Source organism: Nipponia nippon, unplaced genomic scaffold (genome assembly GCF_047370975.1).
Source record: "Nipponia nippon isolate SJK-2023a ecotype South Korea unplaced genomic scaffold, ASM4737097v1 scaffold_1, whole genome shotgun sequence".
Lineage (NCBI taxonomy): Eukaryota > Metazoa > Chordata > Aves > Pelecaniformes > Threskiornithidae > Nipponia > Nipponia nippon.
Window position 1 is genome coordinate 76,434,449 of NW_028262290.1, and position 13,669 is coordinate 76,448,117.

Below are 13,669 nucleotides of genomic sequence, written 5' to 3' on the forward strand. Positions count from 1 at the left end.
AAATACAGCAAAGTGCACAGGGGATTCCCTTTTGACAAAGGAAGCAGATGGGACATTAGGAAAGTCATATAGAGAAAAATTGTTGCCTGGTCGTATCTGCTCATGTGCATCGCCTGTCAGTTATCATAGGCCACAGTCTATCTCCCAGCTACGAAATATATATATCAGTGGGTCTTTACAATACTCTCCCGCCTATCTCTTCAAACTACTTTTTCAGATTATCCTTTTCTACCTAAGTTTGGTGATAAATAGAGGTGAGAAACAGATCTTAGGACTTAGAGATGACAGTGTTGCACTGAACACCAAGTCTGTTTGCACTACACTGCCATGCCACTGCCTACATAGAAAGACAGTCTCCTTCATCACTAATACATCTATGGGATCATATAGGCCAAACACCACTCCTCGGGCATTGGTTTATCCCTGACAGATTTTCTTTTGACGATGATCCAGAATGTGCATAGCAATCATACGGCTCCTGATATGTTTGGGGCATGTGTTCAGACCCTTTTTGTAAAAAAGAAGAATTAATTTTTTGAGTATACTGGTATCAAAAAGTTAGTTTAAAGCTAGAAAAAGAAGCAGTAGAAAAGGTAAGAGTATATGCAGCTTTACAGAAAAGACAAACATTGCAAGTGCTGGAGTTGATACCTGTAGTTAAGATCATCAATAAAACAGAGTACTATGAATTGTCTTTGTTTCTGTTGACTGTGGTAAATGTCTCACTACAAGATGTGACCCTTCAAAACCAAAGAGTTGTGGGTAGAGAAAGTGGCTGTAGAAAAAATGTTGAAGTCAGGACATGGAAAATCTAATTTATTGCTGAGTGCACAAAGTAAAACTAATGAGAACAACAGATGGAACTTATCATATTTAGGACACCAAAGATAACACTTTCTCTTTCATTTATTACAGTAACTTTTAATAGGTGTTTATATTGATATATAATTGAACTATTGGGAGAATCGTTACATCATCAGCAAATGTAAATTTCATCTTTGCTGGTTCTGTATGATATTTGCGAGGTGAAGTAAATTCAATGCAATGAAAAATCCTGTGTGTTTGTTTGGGTTTGAACATGGGATTTTTTTTTTTTTAAATTATTATTATTTTTTAAATCAAGGCTTAAATATTCTGTAGGGTTTAGTTACTGTGGGAGAAAGGAGGCTCAACTCATTTTACTGAGTTGAGACACAAGCAGTAAAGGCAAGATTTTGTCCAAAGAGCTTTGGACTGAGAAACAAAGCACTAGGTAAGTGATCAGATTATTAAAAAGCATTTTTAAAAATTAATTTGTTCATAAGATATGTGAATATGCATGTAGGAGCTGAACTTTACGCTCACATTTTTGGTAAGAGGGGATCAAGTGGTAAACAAAGTGAAGATGCATAGGATGCTGCATTCTCTACTAGCTAGTGCTGGAGTTTGGGAGTAGGCTCTATTCCTAATGTTGACACCATCCTGCTGTATTACCTTGACTTGTCTATTTTGCCTTCTGTGCCTCCCTTTCCATCTAGTGTCCCTTGCTGGACTTCCTTAGACAATAAACATTTAAAGGCATTTGCAACCTTTGTGCAAATAGTCTTCCACTCTGACCCTCATTCTTACAATGGAAATGTAAAAATGATGAGAAATATTTTTATTTGTGGAAAAACAAACAAATTTTGGTAGTCACTCATCTCCTGAAACATTTTTTAGCGTATAGGGCATTAATCACAGCATTCTGGGAGTCATTGTGCTTTTGTTTTGCCTTTTGTTTGCCTTTTGTTTTCTTTTTTTTCCCTACTAGTAAACAAGCATTGTGCTCAAGTAATATCATCTAGTCTTTTTTAGTGGACTACATGCGAGCTGATGCATGCAGTAGTCAGCAGCATTGCTAGTCCTTGGTGTGGAGTCTGGGATCCCTAAGAAGAAGCAGCATTTTGAAGAATCATATCTGGACAGTAATTTATTTTAATCCAACAGACTTTATCAATTGTGGATTTTTGCATAGAAGAACAAATTTCAAGTGTTTTCTAAAGTTCCCCCAGCTAAATACATCAAGGGTAAATGAAGATCAGATATTGGAATCTGAAACATATGAATACTATGTGTGTTCTAATATGGCATTTCTGGAGAAATCTGAATAGCAGATAACATTCAAGATAGCATTCAAATTAATAATACAACTAATAACAAAAATACCTGAGAGTTTACTGAATTTTTATCAAATCTGAGTTCAGATAATTTTGACCTGGAACCACATATTTAATTCCATTTCCTACGCAGAATGAAAAACCTTTTTCCTGGGGAGAATTTCATGAAATCTCTCATGCTTTAGAAAAAAAAAAAATAGTAGGACCTTTATAACTTCTCTGTGGATGAAAAGGCTTGCTGTCCTTCAAAATGCCTTTCCCAAAGAGAATGTTGCACAAAAACCACTAAGCACCTCAGTAATCCTGTGCTGAACAAGATGAAAAGGCACAGGACCTGCTTGTATACCAGCTTGCTATATAGTACTTTAACATTATTGGCATATTCTATTATGTACTAATACTTCTTATCGGAGTGGACTAGTCATCTTACCCAAGACTCTCTCATTCTTAGCACTCTGTTGTCCTCCAGTACTAGTTGAAAGGTCCTCTGGTACAGGCATAGGTTCATCTGCATCATCTGGGACATCACTAATTGGAGGACTTTCCTTTCCTAGTAGTGAAGAAAGCAGCATCAGTGAGTCATCAGAATAGCCTCATTTTCAAATAATACCATAAGAGGAACAACAGACCAATAAAACTTAACAAAAAACCTAAACACTACTAAAAGCATGGTGTTCTTAGGACAAAAACCTGCTGTCCTGCAGAGAAAGATTCTTTTGAATACAGGGGAATTGTATTTGTGAAAAAAATGCATGGCTAATGTCTCTTCCAAATTTACTAAAGTCTGGATACACCGTTATCAGTCTTACCCTTTTGGATATTTACAACACACACGGATATTTTTCAGCTGCTATGCTCAGAAGATCCAGTTTAGCCAAATGTAGACTGACAGATTACAAAGGTTATCAAGTGGTCATCTTTTGTAAAAACTTCTTCTACAAATGCTCCTTGAGGCACATCTGGATTTGCTTCAATGACATAGTGAAGTCTAGCCCACAAGTATTCTGGAGCTCTAACAGAACTATCCCCCCAAAAAAACATTATCTCCAACTAAAAATTCAACTACATCTTCAGCAAGCTTCACTAATACCCACAGATCAAACTTTGGCTGGTCCTAGCTCCTGGGACTTCCTAAAACATGTACAATTAGCAGAGGTCAGTCAAAACATGACTTCAAGGTTTTTATGGTCTCTTATTTGTAAAGAGGAAACAAACCCCAGTATCTTGTGTACACAAAGTTTTGCAGAAGAAAACAGCCTGGTGCTTTAGCATGTTATAAGTTGTATGAAACTGTTTCAGTGCTGAATGCAGTACAATAAGGAAAATTACTCTCTTGCTAAGTATTGCACTTCCAGATATGGTGAGGTTTCTTGGTTTAGGTCTCAGTCACAGCATACATGTCCTGCCCACAGTACTATCCCTGTCTTGCAGAGCTTTTAAAATGACTTCGCACATCTGTAACCAAAGCATGCCTTGGAAACAACTACCAAAAGAATTATCTAAGTGATTAGTTTCATCAACTATTACTAAAAGGCTGGTCTTTGCATTAATAGCAAAGAATGGAATAGGCCCAGAGCAGGATTTGAACTCAGTAATGTTCACATAAGACCTTTGTCTCCCAAATGGAGATGTTACCAATTTACACTGATGCAATCTATTAGACATCCTGTGGCAATCAGCACACCAGCAAGGGCAGTAATTTCATGGCACAAAGACCTAGCAAATTAGTGTTTTTTTCTAATGAGAATTCCCTCATTAACACACAAACATTAATTAATTCTGAAATCACTTCTCAGAAAAGGAAAAAATTAAAACAAATATAGGTTACTTAAGTGACAACAGTCTGGTGATGCCAGTTATGGGTTTGACCTGAAAGAAGAAAAAGGGTTTCCTCCCAACCTCCTGGATGGAGCAAAGCATTGTGCTTTCCAATCTATACCGAGCATGATGGGGGAAATGACAAGTAGGTTTAAGTCATCTTCCAAATTAGCTGGTTTGGGTTGTTTGCACAAATCTAAGTTTAAATGAACGAAATGAGTGGGTGACTGCATTTCTTAATGATGCGTCTGTCAGACTGTGGAATAATCTCTGAGCAGGAGTGGTGGGAGCAGCATCAAGTGAACCATCTAAAACTGCAGCCAGAGGACTTGAGGATAACGAAGAAACAGTCCTGCACTGGCAGAGGGACGGATTAGATGATTTCGTAAGGTCCCTCCCATCTCCAGGTTCTGCGGGGTATTCTCAAATGGGCAAAATCACACCCACTGGATGTGAGCGCAAGAGTGAAGATGGATTGCGTAAATGGAAATGAAGGACTATGAATTTTACAGCAGAGGAAAGTAAAAGCAGGAAGTAAGTTCATTAAAACAGGTTTTGCCATTCACTGTTTAGCTCCTTATTTAGTTATTCCTGTAGTTTTCTGCAGTATTTTTATGGGATGTAAGGAACTTAAAGAACTGCCAGCAACTTTCCAATGCAAGTCCTATTCTGCCAAGCTGAGGTATCTCTTACAGGTAGGATGCATGGGTGAGGAGAGACAACTGAAATATTTCAGCTTTTTCAACACTTCCCCCCCAACAAAACAAAAACAAAAAGAAAAACAAGAACAAAACCAAAAAAACAGATGTTTAATCAGAGGGCAAGAGGCAGTCTGGTCAGAACCAGCTCTCTTGACACTACATGTAGGTTAAGGAAATCTGTTAAAAAATAATAGTAATCAAAAACTACCTGCATCTTCCAAGGTTCAAATTGTGCTCCCAGTTACAACAACGGAAGTTGATGCTTTGATTTAGTCTAGATTCAGAAGAACACTTACCCTAAAAACCTGAAGGGTTTTTTTGGCTACAAACCAACATAAACACATAATATGAGACCTATGAGATAACAGATAGCAAACAAAATCAGAACTTTCTTAGTATGTAATTAGACATCCTACAATAAGCAGGCTGAGTAGGATGCTTTGGAGATAAGTCAAAGCAGTCTTTTGGAATAGAAACCTGTTAGTAGATCAGTACTTTTGCAGTTTATGGTTCACTAAACAGATATCAATCGTGTACTTGTTAAATTAATAGCCGTTTGCCCAGGTGGCCTGAATCAGACTAGCCTCATGGACTTGGTGGGGCAGAAGCTGGAGATCTGGTACACTTTCCTCTTTGCAGGAGAATGCAGTTAAGAAAACTTAGTAAACTTGGTTTTAATGACTCATTTCATATCATTTGATTTCTTCCTGTTACACATGATTGAGAAATCTCTGCATGCAAAAAGGCAAGGTAAAAATAGTGGATTTAAAATAGATATATTTGTTGAGCTCTGTGTCTTGGATTCTAGAGCATGATATTTGTATTTCATGCCTTAACTACATCTAAATTGTTACACCATGATAAGTTCACTACTGCATGGTAATCTTACAGATATGCAATCTCACTAACATCCTTTTGCCAGTGAATTTGGAAATAGAAAGGGGGTGGGGGAAAGGAGGGAACAGTTTCCCATTTAATTTCTAACAGGCATGTCCAGAACAATAACTGGTCGAAGGGATGGAGCTAAAAAAATACTTTAAAAAACGGAGGTTAAAAAAACCTTAAATGGAGCTAAAAACCTTAAATGGAGATTAAAAAAACCCTTAAAAAATGGAGCTTAAAAAAACCCTTACTAATGGCAAGTACTGGGGTAAATTATTAAAATGTCACATAACAGAGCAAAGTACCATAGATTTTTTCCATTCCCATTTTATATTTTTGCTCAAAAATAAAAAGTGAAGCATAAACAATGCAATTTAGTCTTGGGGTGGAGGAGTTGTTCGGGTTTTTTTTAAATTTTTATAAAGAGCCACCTGACATGTCAAACAAAAAAGACAAGGGAGCTGTGGAGCTGAAGTTCTGTTTCTGGCACTGCCACTGATTCATGGTGCCCTTGGTTAAGTCACACATGGAGACAATTTCAACTGCAGGCTGTATCATACATTCCCCCAATTCATCCTGAAAGCTCTGAAAGATGGTCTCAGATTTCCAAACACTGCCATTTCTGCATGAAAATCGTCAGAGAAGTGCCTGACCTATCAACGGTGCCTGGTAAGACCCTCAACTTCTCTCTACTTGAGTTTCCTCATCTCTGCCCTAGCAATATAGTTAAAGACATGAGCACAGAGAGGAAGGGAACAAATTACCCAGCCCAGTAAAGTTTCATTCATCCTTTATTCCTACCAAAGTCTGTAGCCTGGTGTTTCTTTAACATCTCCATTCAGTTCTGAGAGCAATTCAGTTCATGCCAAGGATGGTGCTGCTGGAGCCATGGCTGTTAAAAGAAAGCCAGGGCAGGATTTCTTACAGAAATCTCATTCCCTATCCTTTCACAAACTAATGATGGGTGTATTTAATACCTGAGGATTGTTTCCTATGGAAACACTAGAATCACTGGAGAAGTTATGCAAGAAAAGCAACATACGCATTTTTCTGGATCAGAGTCACAACACAGCTCAAGTCCCCTTTTCGCTAGTGGAACCTCAAACCTCCAGTGATGGAAGAGATTTGCTCTGGGACAGGAGCCAGGCTCTCAGGTGGGAAATACCAGCCCAAGATACACTCATTTCCACCTTCCCAGGACCTAGCAAGAACATCAAATGCAAAACCCTTCTTCCTGCTTTTGCAGAGCATGGCACAGCCTGGTCAGTGCTAGGGGGATCTTTTTATGTTAGATGTGGAAACATTTGTACTGTTTTTTCACCTTAACTGTTAGGCCCTAGAACTGAGAAAAAAAAAAAGAAAAAAAAAAGGCAGGAAAAATACTGCTTGTTAAGTGAGATATTATCTGTGTTTTCTGACTCTCTTGTACGGGTGCCGGATACTGTTTGGTTAAATGTATGTCAGCTCTCTCCTCATTTCAGAACTGCAACTGCTTGCCTCATGAAATATCACTTTCAGGAGAAAAATAAAAAGTGTGAACTCTGCACTAATCACACAGTATTTCAGTTCCTCTAGGAGCCAGCCATGCCTGGATTCCCAGAAGCAGGAATGCCTGTACACAAGTAGGGTTTGGCTCACTCACACTAGTTTTATACTCTCTTGGCCTGGCTCGCCCCTGTTACACCTGAGTCAGCTACAGCTGCATAAAGCACATGGCTGCAACACACCGCTTTTGAGCTGAGAAGACTGTTTCTAGAGACCTATTTTATTTCTGGGTTAAAAAACAAAACAAAAAACCCCAAAGAAACCCCCCAAACTAATTTTATTTTTTTTTTTTTTAAAACAACCAAGAGTGCTAGTGAACCAAGTCACCTAATTCCATAGCCTCAGAGAGTAAGCTACACCTGATGAGCATTACTCACAGAGCAGGAAAAATAAATCAAAGGTTTTTTCAGCTGACAAGACAATCTCATACTCCTGAAACTGTGCAATTGTCTAACTTGTTCCCAGTATATAGTAGAGCTCCCTCATCATGCAAGGAAGCATCCTAGGAGAATGTAGAACCCCAGAAGGCAGAGAAGAGGGGGGAAACTCCTTTCTGAATTTGCCAGCCTATGAGAAAGAAGTAGGTAACATCTCTGTACCTTCAGATACTCTACTTTTGAGGTCTAGTAAGAGCTTATGAAAAGCCAATATCTTTGGAACCTAATCTGACAAACTCCTATTTCCAGAAGGCTGAGTTCACACACAACTTAGATCATAAATGAAAGTAAATTAGCAATTTCTTTCTTTGGCCAGTTGTTCACAAATCCACCTAACAACCCAATCCAATTCACAGCCTCTGCTCATGGAAAAGTATCAGATACTCAGTGACAGGAACAGCAGGAAGAGTTCAAAGCAGATTCTTTTTTTCTGTAATCTGTTTAAGTAGGTCTACTTCTTGTCAGAGGTAAAATTCCTCTTACACTGATATATTTTTTTTTAAGAGAACCCTCTCTCATCACAGAAGAGTACTATTCTCATCAGCATGATTTGCTAGAAAAGCTAAAGGGCACAGTACTACAGTGGTTCAAATCCTGGAAAACTTTGAGCGCTACAAATTTTATACATGGATATCCATATATTATGTATATATTTACATATACACAAACATTCAAAATGACGAAGTTTCTTGCAAATCTTCCCTCTCAAGGGATGAGGCAGACCATAAGGAAGGCAAAGTGTGTGACCTTCTAATCCACTCCTTGACTCAAGGTAGCATTTCCCACACTGCTTCTCCCCGTGTCAAAAGAAAAAAAAAGCAATGCCCTGGTAAGATGTAGCAGCTGTAGAGCTCAGATTAACACCGTTGTAAAAAGTACCACAGAGGTTAGGTGTAGGTATCCAGGGGAGCCTGTGCTGCTGCAGAGAAGAGGAGGTCAGTGCTCCTGCTCCCAGGAGCTCACGCAAGCAGGAAAGGGCTTCTGCAGCAGGCAGAGGAGCTGGGCTCGAATCACGGCACCTCTTACCGCTCCAAGCAGATCCACAGTGCTTTGTCTGCATAAAGGATTAAAACCCCACTGCTTTTTCTGCTAGGGCCACACATGCTCCAAGAACAGCATGTATAGGACAGGTTTTATTTCATTTATAAATTGTTTCAGCATGCGACAAAACACTGATGTGTAAGTATATCCAGTTACAATTTTAAAACTGTTACCTGAGGAGGGGAGTGCAACATGCCTCTACAGGGCTGACTAGGAATGACTTCCCTATACTAAACGTAACTGATAATCTTCTGTTGGCATGAAGGATTATTATATTGTTGTTTTTTCAGACAGAAAATGTCTTTGATTTTCAATTTTCAGATGACACTAAAAGTTCTGGGTTCCAATTTTTGAGAAAACTCCTCAACATTTTTAGAAAGGAGGGAGAAAAAAAAAAAAAAAAAAAGAGAATTGTGTTCATATATTTCAGGAAAACCCAGTGACCTAGCCACCCACACTGTACCCAGACCTTCATGATCTCCTATAGCTGGCCTCCAGGTCCTGAGCCAGCAGTGCCCCAGAGCTGCCTCTTAAGAAAGAGCCACACACCCAGGTATCTGCTGGGAGCAGCATAGGTGATGGGACCGTCGTGCTCCAGGGTGAACACTAAAAGTGAAAACTGAAAGCCATTAACCGTTGCAGCTGCCAACATATTAGGGAAACTAGGAAAGAGACTAACTTGTCCTTTTTCAACTGTGGAGGCACAACGGTATGAATAGGTATTATCTTGCTAAGCCAATTTTTTAAGGAACCAATTTCCAAGGAAGTTAAGAATAAAACCCCCCATAGGAATATCAATATGGGGTAAGACTGCAAAATCCTACCCATGCCACTATAGGGCAAATTTTAGAAACCTAACTTCTCTGCTGTTTAAAATTTTTTGAAATATTGTCATCTTGGACAAAAACAGTTACAAGTGTAAAGCCTCATGTCAATCAGTCATTTTTTTTCCTTTTTTTCTTTTTAAAATGTTTATAAGTAAAACTGAACTCTCTGGAAAAAGTCAAATAACCCTATGTGGTAAATACCGTTTGTTTGCTTTTAATTAGTATTTGCCCCCTCCCATCTGGTGAACTTTGTTTGTTCTATATTTATTTTGTAACAATGAGAATTTTGCTCCCAAAAGAAAGAGTGTAAATGTGCACCTGACCATGCTTCAGGGATACGCTACCACAGGTTTAATGCAAAATTACATTTATGCTTCTATATTCCCTTGACTTTTTTATTTACCCAGTTCCTTTTAAAAAAATCCATGCACTGCTGGGCTTGATATCAAGTGATATCATTAATTATATCTCAATTCCCTCTCTGGTTTTAAAAAAGACCCAAAGCAATTTTATTGACCACAAGAAAAACATTGTACTGTGCTAGAAAGATGAGCAGGAATTTAGGATTTTCTTTATAGAAGTATTCGTTAAGGACCTCACCTGAAACCTGGGACATATCTTGAGCCTCATCTGTTTCCATTTTCCTCAAGTTACCTGAGAAGAAAGGAAGAGCCTTAAGTTAATGCAAAATAACACACACATACACACACACACAAAAAGAAAAAAAACCCAACCCCCCCCACACACAGAAGGAGAAAGAAGGAGAAAGAAGGGGAAAGAAAAAAAAAACCCTTTGCTATTTAACTATAAGATTATCTGGGAAGAATAATGTATTTTTCTCTTTATTTCCTCCCTGCATACTTCCTAGAGTATCAGACTAGCACAGACCTTGATCCTTTTAAAAACAGCATTACAAAGATTTATAAAAATATCATTACAAGCACAGGAGGACCAAATTTGTTATTTATTGTTAATTTCCTACTGCATAATAACCCAAAATGCAAACTGACTGCAACAAAATTAAGCAGAAAATTAAATGGCCCTGGGTCATTGTAGGCACAGAATTCATTCTCTTGGTTGATCCATAGTTATGTTCTTTCTAATTTACTGAGCATGCATCGATGAACCTTGAGTCAGCTTGGTGACACGCGTACAATCAGCAATCAAAAAACGAAGCAATTTGCTGAAGAATGTCTCATTTACCCAGGCAGGGCTGCATATCTGAGCAGCAACCGCCACTACCTCCATTAATAATGAATACACCTCCAGCCGCGGCAGATGGGCAGAGCAGCAGCTTCAGGCTTTGGCCCCTCGTTCGCCCAGGAGCCCTTCCTTCAGACCGCACCGGCCCGGTGCTGCGCGTGGGAGAAGTACAGCTCCCGAAAATAGTGAAACGAGCCCAGGAGAGAAAGGGAACCCGTGCCTTCCTGTTTTGCTGACAGATGGCTGGCTCCACGGCGTGCTGAGCGATACCGGGAAGCTCCTGCCCTCCGCTTGCGACACACCATCTTCCGAGGAGCCAGTGACCAGTGACCACAAGCACCAGGGAGAAGCGTGTGGAGGGTTAGTGGGGTAGAAACAAAATTCAGGTTTTCAGTCAGAAGGGGACCCTGCAGGTCCCAGGGCTCGAGCGCCGGCTGCAGACAGCTGGTGGCCCCTTGGATAACAGATGTGCTGCTGGAGCAGGTAGTCCCAGCACAACCTGGTCCCCACCTTGAAATATGGCGTGGGCAGCCTCAGGTGGGGAGAGGGCAAAAAGCCTACAAGCTCTTTGTTCTGCTGTGGTATGCTAGGTCACGTCTTTAGCTGGTGTGGCTGGCTTCACATCCTACCAAGCAGAGGAGCTGGCTCTTTGCTGTTCCTTATAACTGAGATTCCTGCCCCATCAACCCTGTTTCCTGGAATTAAAGAAGATGCATTTTCTTGAGAGTTGGAAGCAGAGGAGGATGTGGCTTGAGTTCCTACAGAAAGGGTTAAAACCTTATCCTAACCTTTTTAGCCCAACTTCCATAACTTTTTTTTTCCCCAAAAAATCTTCAACCTGCTACCCAACAAGCTGCAGTGGGAAAGCATAATAGCTGTGGTCATACTTATTCATTTCATAAGCTTTATGGTCTCCTCACTTGCTTCTGAATGTCATCAGTACATCTGAGAACCAATATACTGCTGCCCCCCGCCTTGCAAAAGCTGGCTTCCCTCACGAGGTCCATGCTAGACTTGCAAAAAGAGAGTGTGTAGACTGCAAGACTGCAGACAGATAGGTTGGGGAACAGATTTTGGTCTATGCAGTTTGCAAAAAAAGTTTGGTACTCTTGTAGAGCATTCTGCCTGTTGCACATGTACCATAGCACTGTTTAATAACCAATAATGCTCTGTCTTGATTTATTCTGCTCTTAAACTTTAATTCCAGACAAGCAATTTGTTTAACGTCTATATATAGCTCTCAGAAATGACTACAGCCATGCAAAACGCAAAAAGCCACCTACGGCTCAACAATTTGCATCAGTTCCTATGGGACTGAAGAGCTCTCAATAGGTGCATTTTTAATGAAGTAGTCAGTGGGAAATGCAGCTTCTCTTGCAGGAGGGAAAACCCTATAATGGTAGCCTGCTCAGTTACTGGAAATGTTGTGTATTTATGGCAGGTGGTATGGTACCAGTGCTTGGTATAGTCCCTTATTTCTCCTGCAAACATGACTGAACACAAAGGAAGAAAAAAAGAAATGCCCGTGCATCTATTACTGCCTTCTACGGTCACCTGGCTACTATTAATCAGTTGATTACTACACATTTTTCTACAGAGTGCAGTGAACCCCAACCAACCAAAGAAAACATCCCAAGAAAATACCCACCAGAAGGGAGCCACGCTCATGAAGGACACTTTATTCTGACTGCACCTGCCTTCTCCCTATGGCTAGGGCTTCAGCAGGACTGGGAGTAACAAGGGGAGAAGGTGGCAAAGGAGAAAATGTCTTCTATTTTCATATTCCTGAATTTACCTGCCTTTGGCATGACAAGCCCTGCATTCAGCATTTCTGCAACTTAAGCAGCACACTTCTCAGCTGTACTCCTTCCTGCCTCTTGCTGCCATCAGGCAGAATTTCCCAATTCTTAAATGGAGAGGTAAACTAGAGTACAGATTGTTGTTGGGTTTTGTTGTTTGTTTTTTTTTCAATGGAGGTAAATTGAAGTACAGTTTGCTTTATTTTTTTTTTTTAGTGGAATACTCCTAGGCTTGCTTTCTGTGAGGCTGGGTGACTGCCTGTCCTGAAACAGATGCCCTCAGTTCTCAAAGACATGACTTCAGGGTTTATCCTTGAATTAGCTGATCTTAGGACGTTCAGCAAAGCTGATCCATTTCCTGAGGATGAAACAAGGAGAGAAAATAGAGCTGCTGGAAAAGTGATGAGGGAAAGATTTTTTCCCCCCTAGTGACTACTTAGAACAATTAAGCATAGTTCCTAAATGCAGATTAAGATCCACAAGCACTAAGCAAATTGATAAAAAGCAAAAAAAAAGAACTTCAAAAAATCATAAAGGGTGTTTTGAATCCCTCCCAGGGGAAAATTGTACTCTAACACTATAGTATCCCATGGTATCTGGTAAATACTAATGAAATCCCAGCTAACTTCAGTTTAGGCTCTGTATCAGCAAAGAATACATGACAGGACACACACACACAATTCTGCAATGACAGCAGAGCGTTGGCTTTGGCTCTGTGACTGTTGAAAGGTTTTTCACACTGGACTTGGGCATAACATGTCTTGGGCTAAATTTTAAGTGCTAAGAGTAGAATTTACCTCTTTGCCTTTTGTATGGTAAATCTATGAACAGGAAACTATGCCCTGTTTTTCATCCCTTTCGTCCTCTGCTCTAGAATCACCAGAAACATTGTCGCTGACTTCCGGGAAAGAAAGAGCGCCCTATGTACGGATATAAGGATTTGCACCAAAGTATCTACTTGATATCAATTTGAAAATTAATAGATCTTTACAAAGATTTAGATAAAAGAACACTATTTTAGAAATGTTTATGACATGAAACCCTAAATAGCTGTCTGTTTGGCAAGAAAAAGAATTGTTTTGCAATTTTTCATTGTATGTTGTATCTACAGAATCAAATTTATCACTAGCATAAGAAGTGTGTATGACTTCACCGTCTTCAATGCAACCGCATCTATTTAGGTTAGCAGCTAATTTAGGAGCCTGAAGTTAGAAATCAAAAGCTGGGTGGGCAGCTGACCAAAGCAATCTTGCTCTCAAAGGCTGAATGTGTGCAGCTCTC

The 13,669-nt window shown here is 39.8% G+C and overlaps 1 protein-coding gene across 13 annotated transcripts in view; it reads right to left on the reverse strand.

Moving 5' to 3' along the window:
* IKZF1 (IKAROS family zinc finger 1) overlaps positions 1 to 13,669 on the reverse strand; it is a 72,526-nt gene that overhangs the window by 49,115 nt on the left and 9,742 nt on the right. For 11 of the 13 annotated variants that reach the window (XM_087760226.1, XM_087760202.1, XM_087760179.1 and 8 more), the window contains 2 exons: positions 9,987 to 10,040; positions 2,566 to 2,685 (listed from right to left, as the gene is read on the reverse strand). In XM_087760226.1, coding sequence (XP_087616352.1) covers positions 2,566 to 2,685; positions 9,987 to 10,026 — 160 coding nt within the window. In that variant the 5' untranslated portion in view covers positions 10,027 to 10,040. Of the gene's footprint in view, positions 1 to 2,565; positions 2,686 to 9,986; positions 10,041 to 12,384; positions 12,407 to 13,669 lie in introns of those variants that run through there. The other 2 variants (XM_009472072.2, XM_087760197.1) reach the window with 1 other exon arrangement.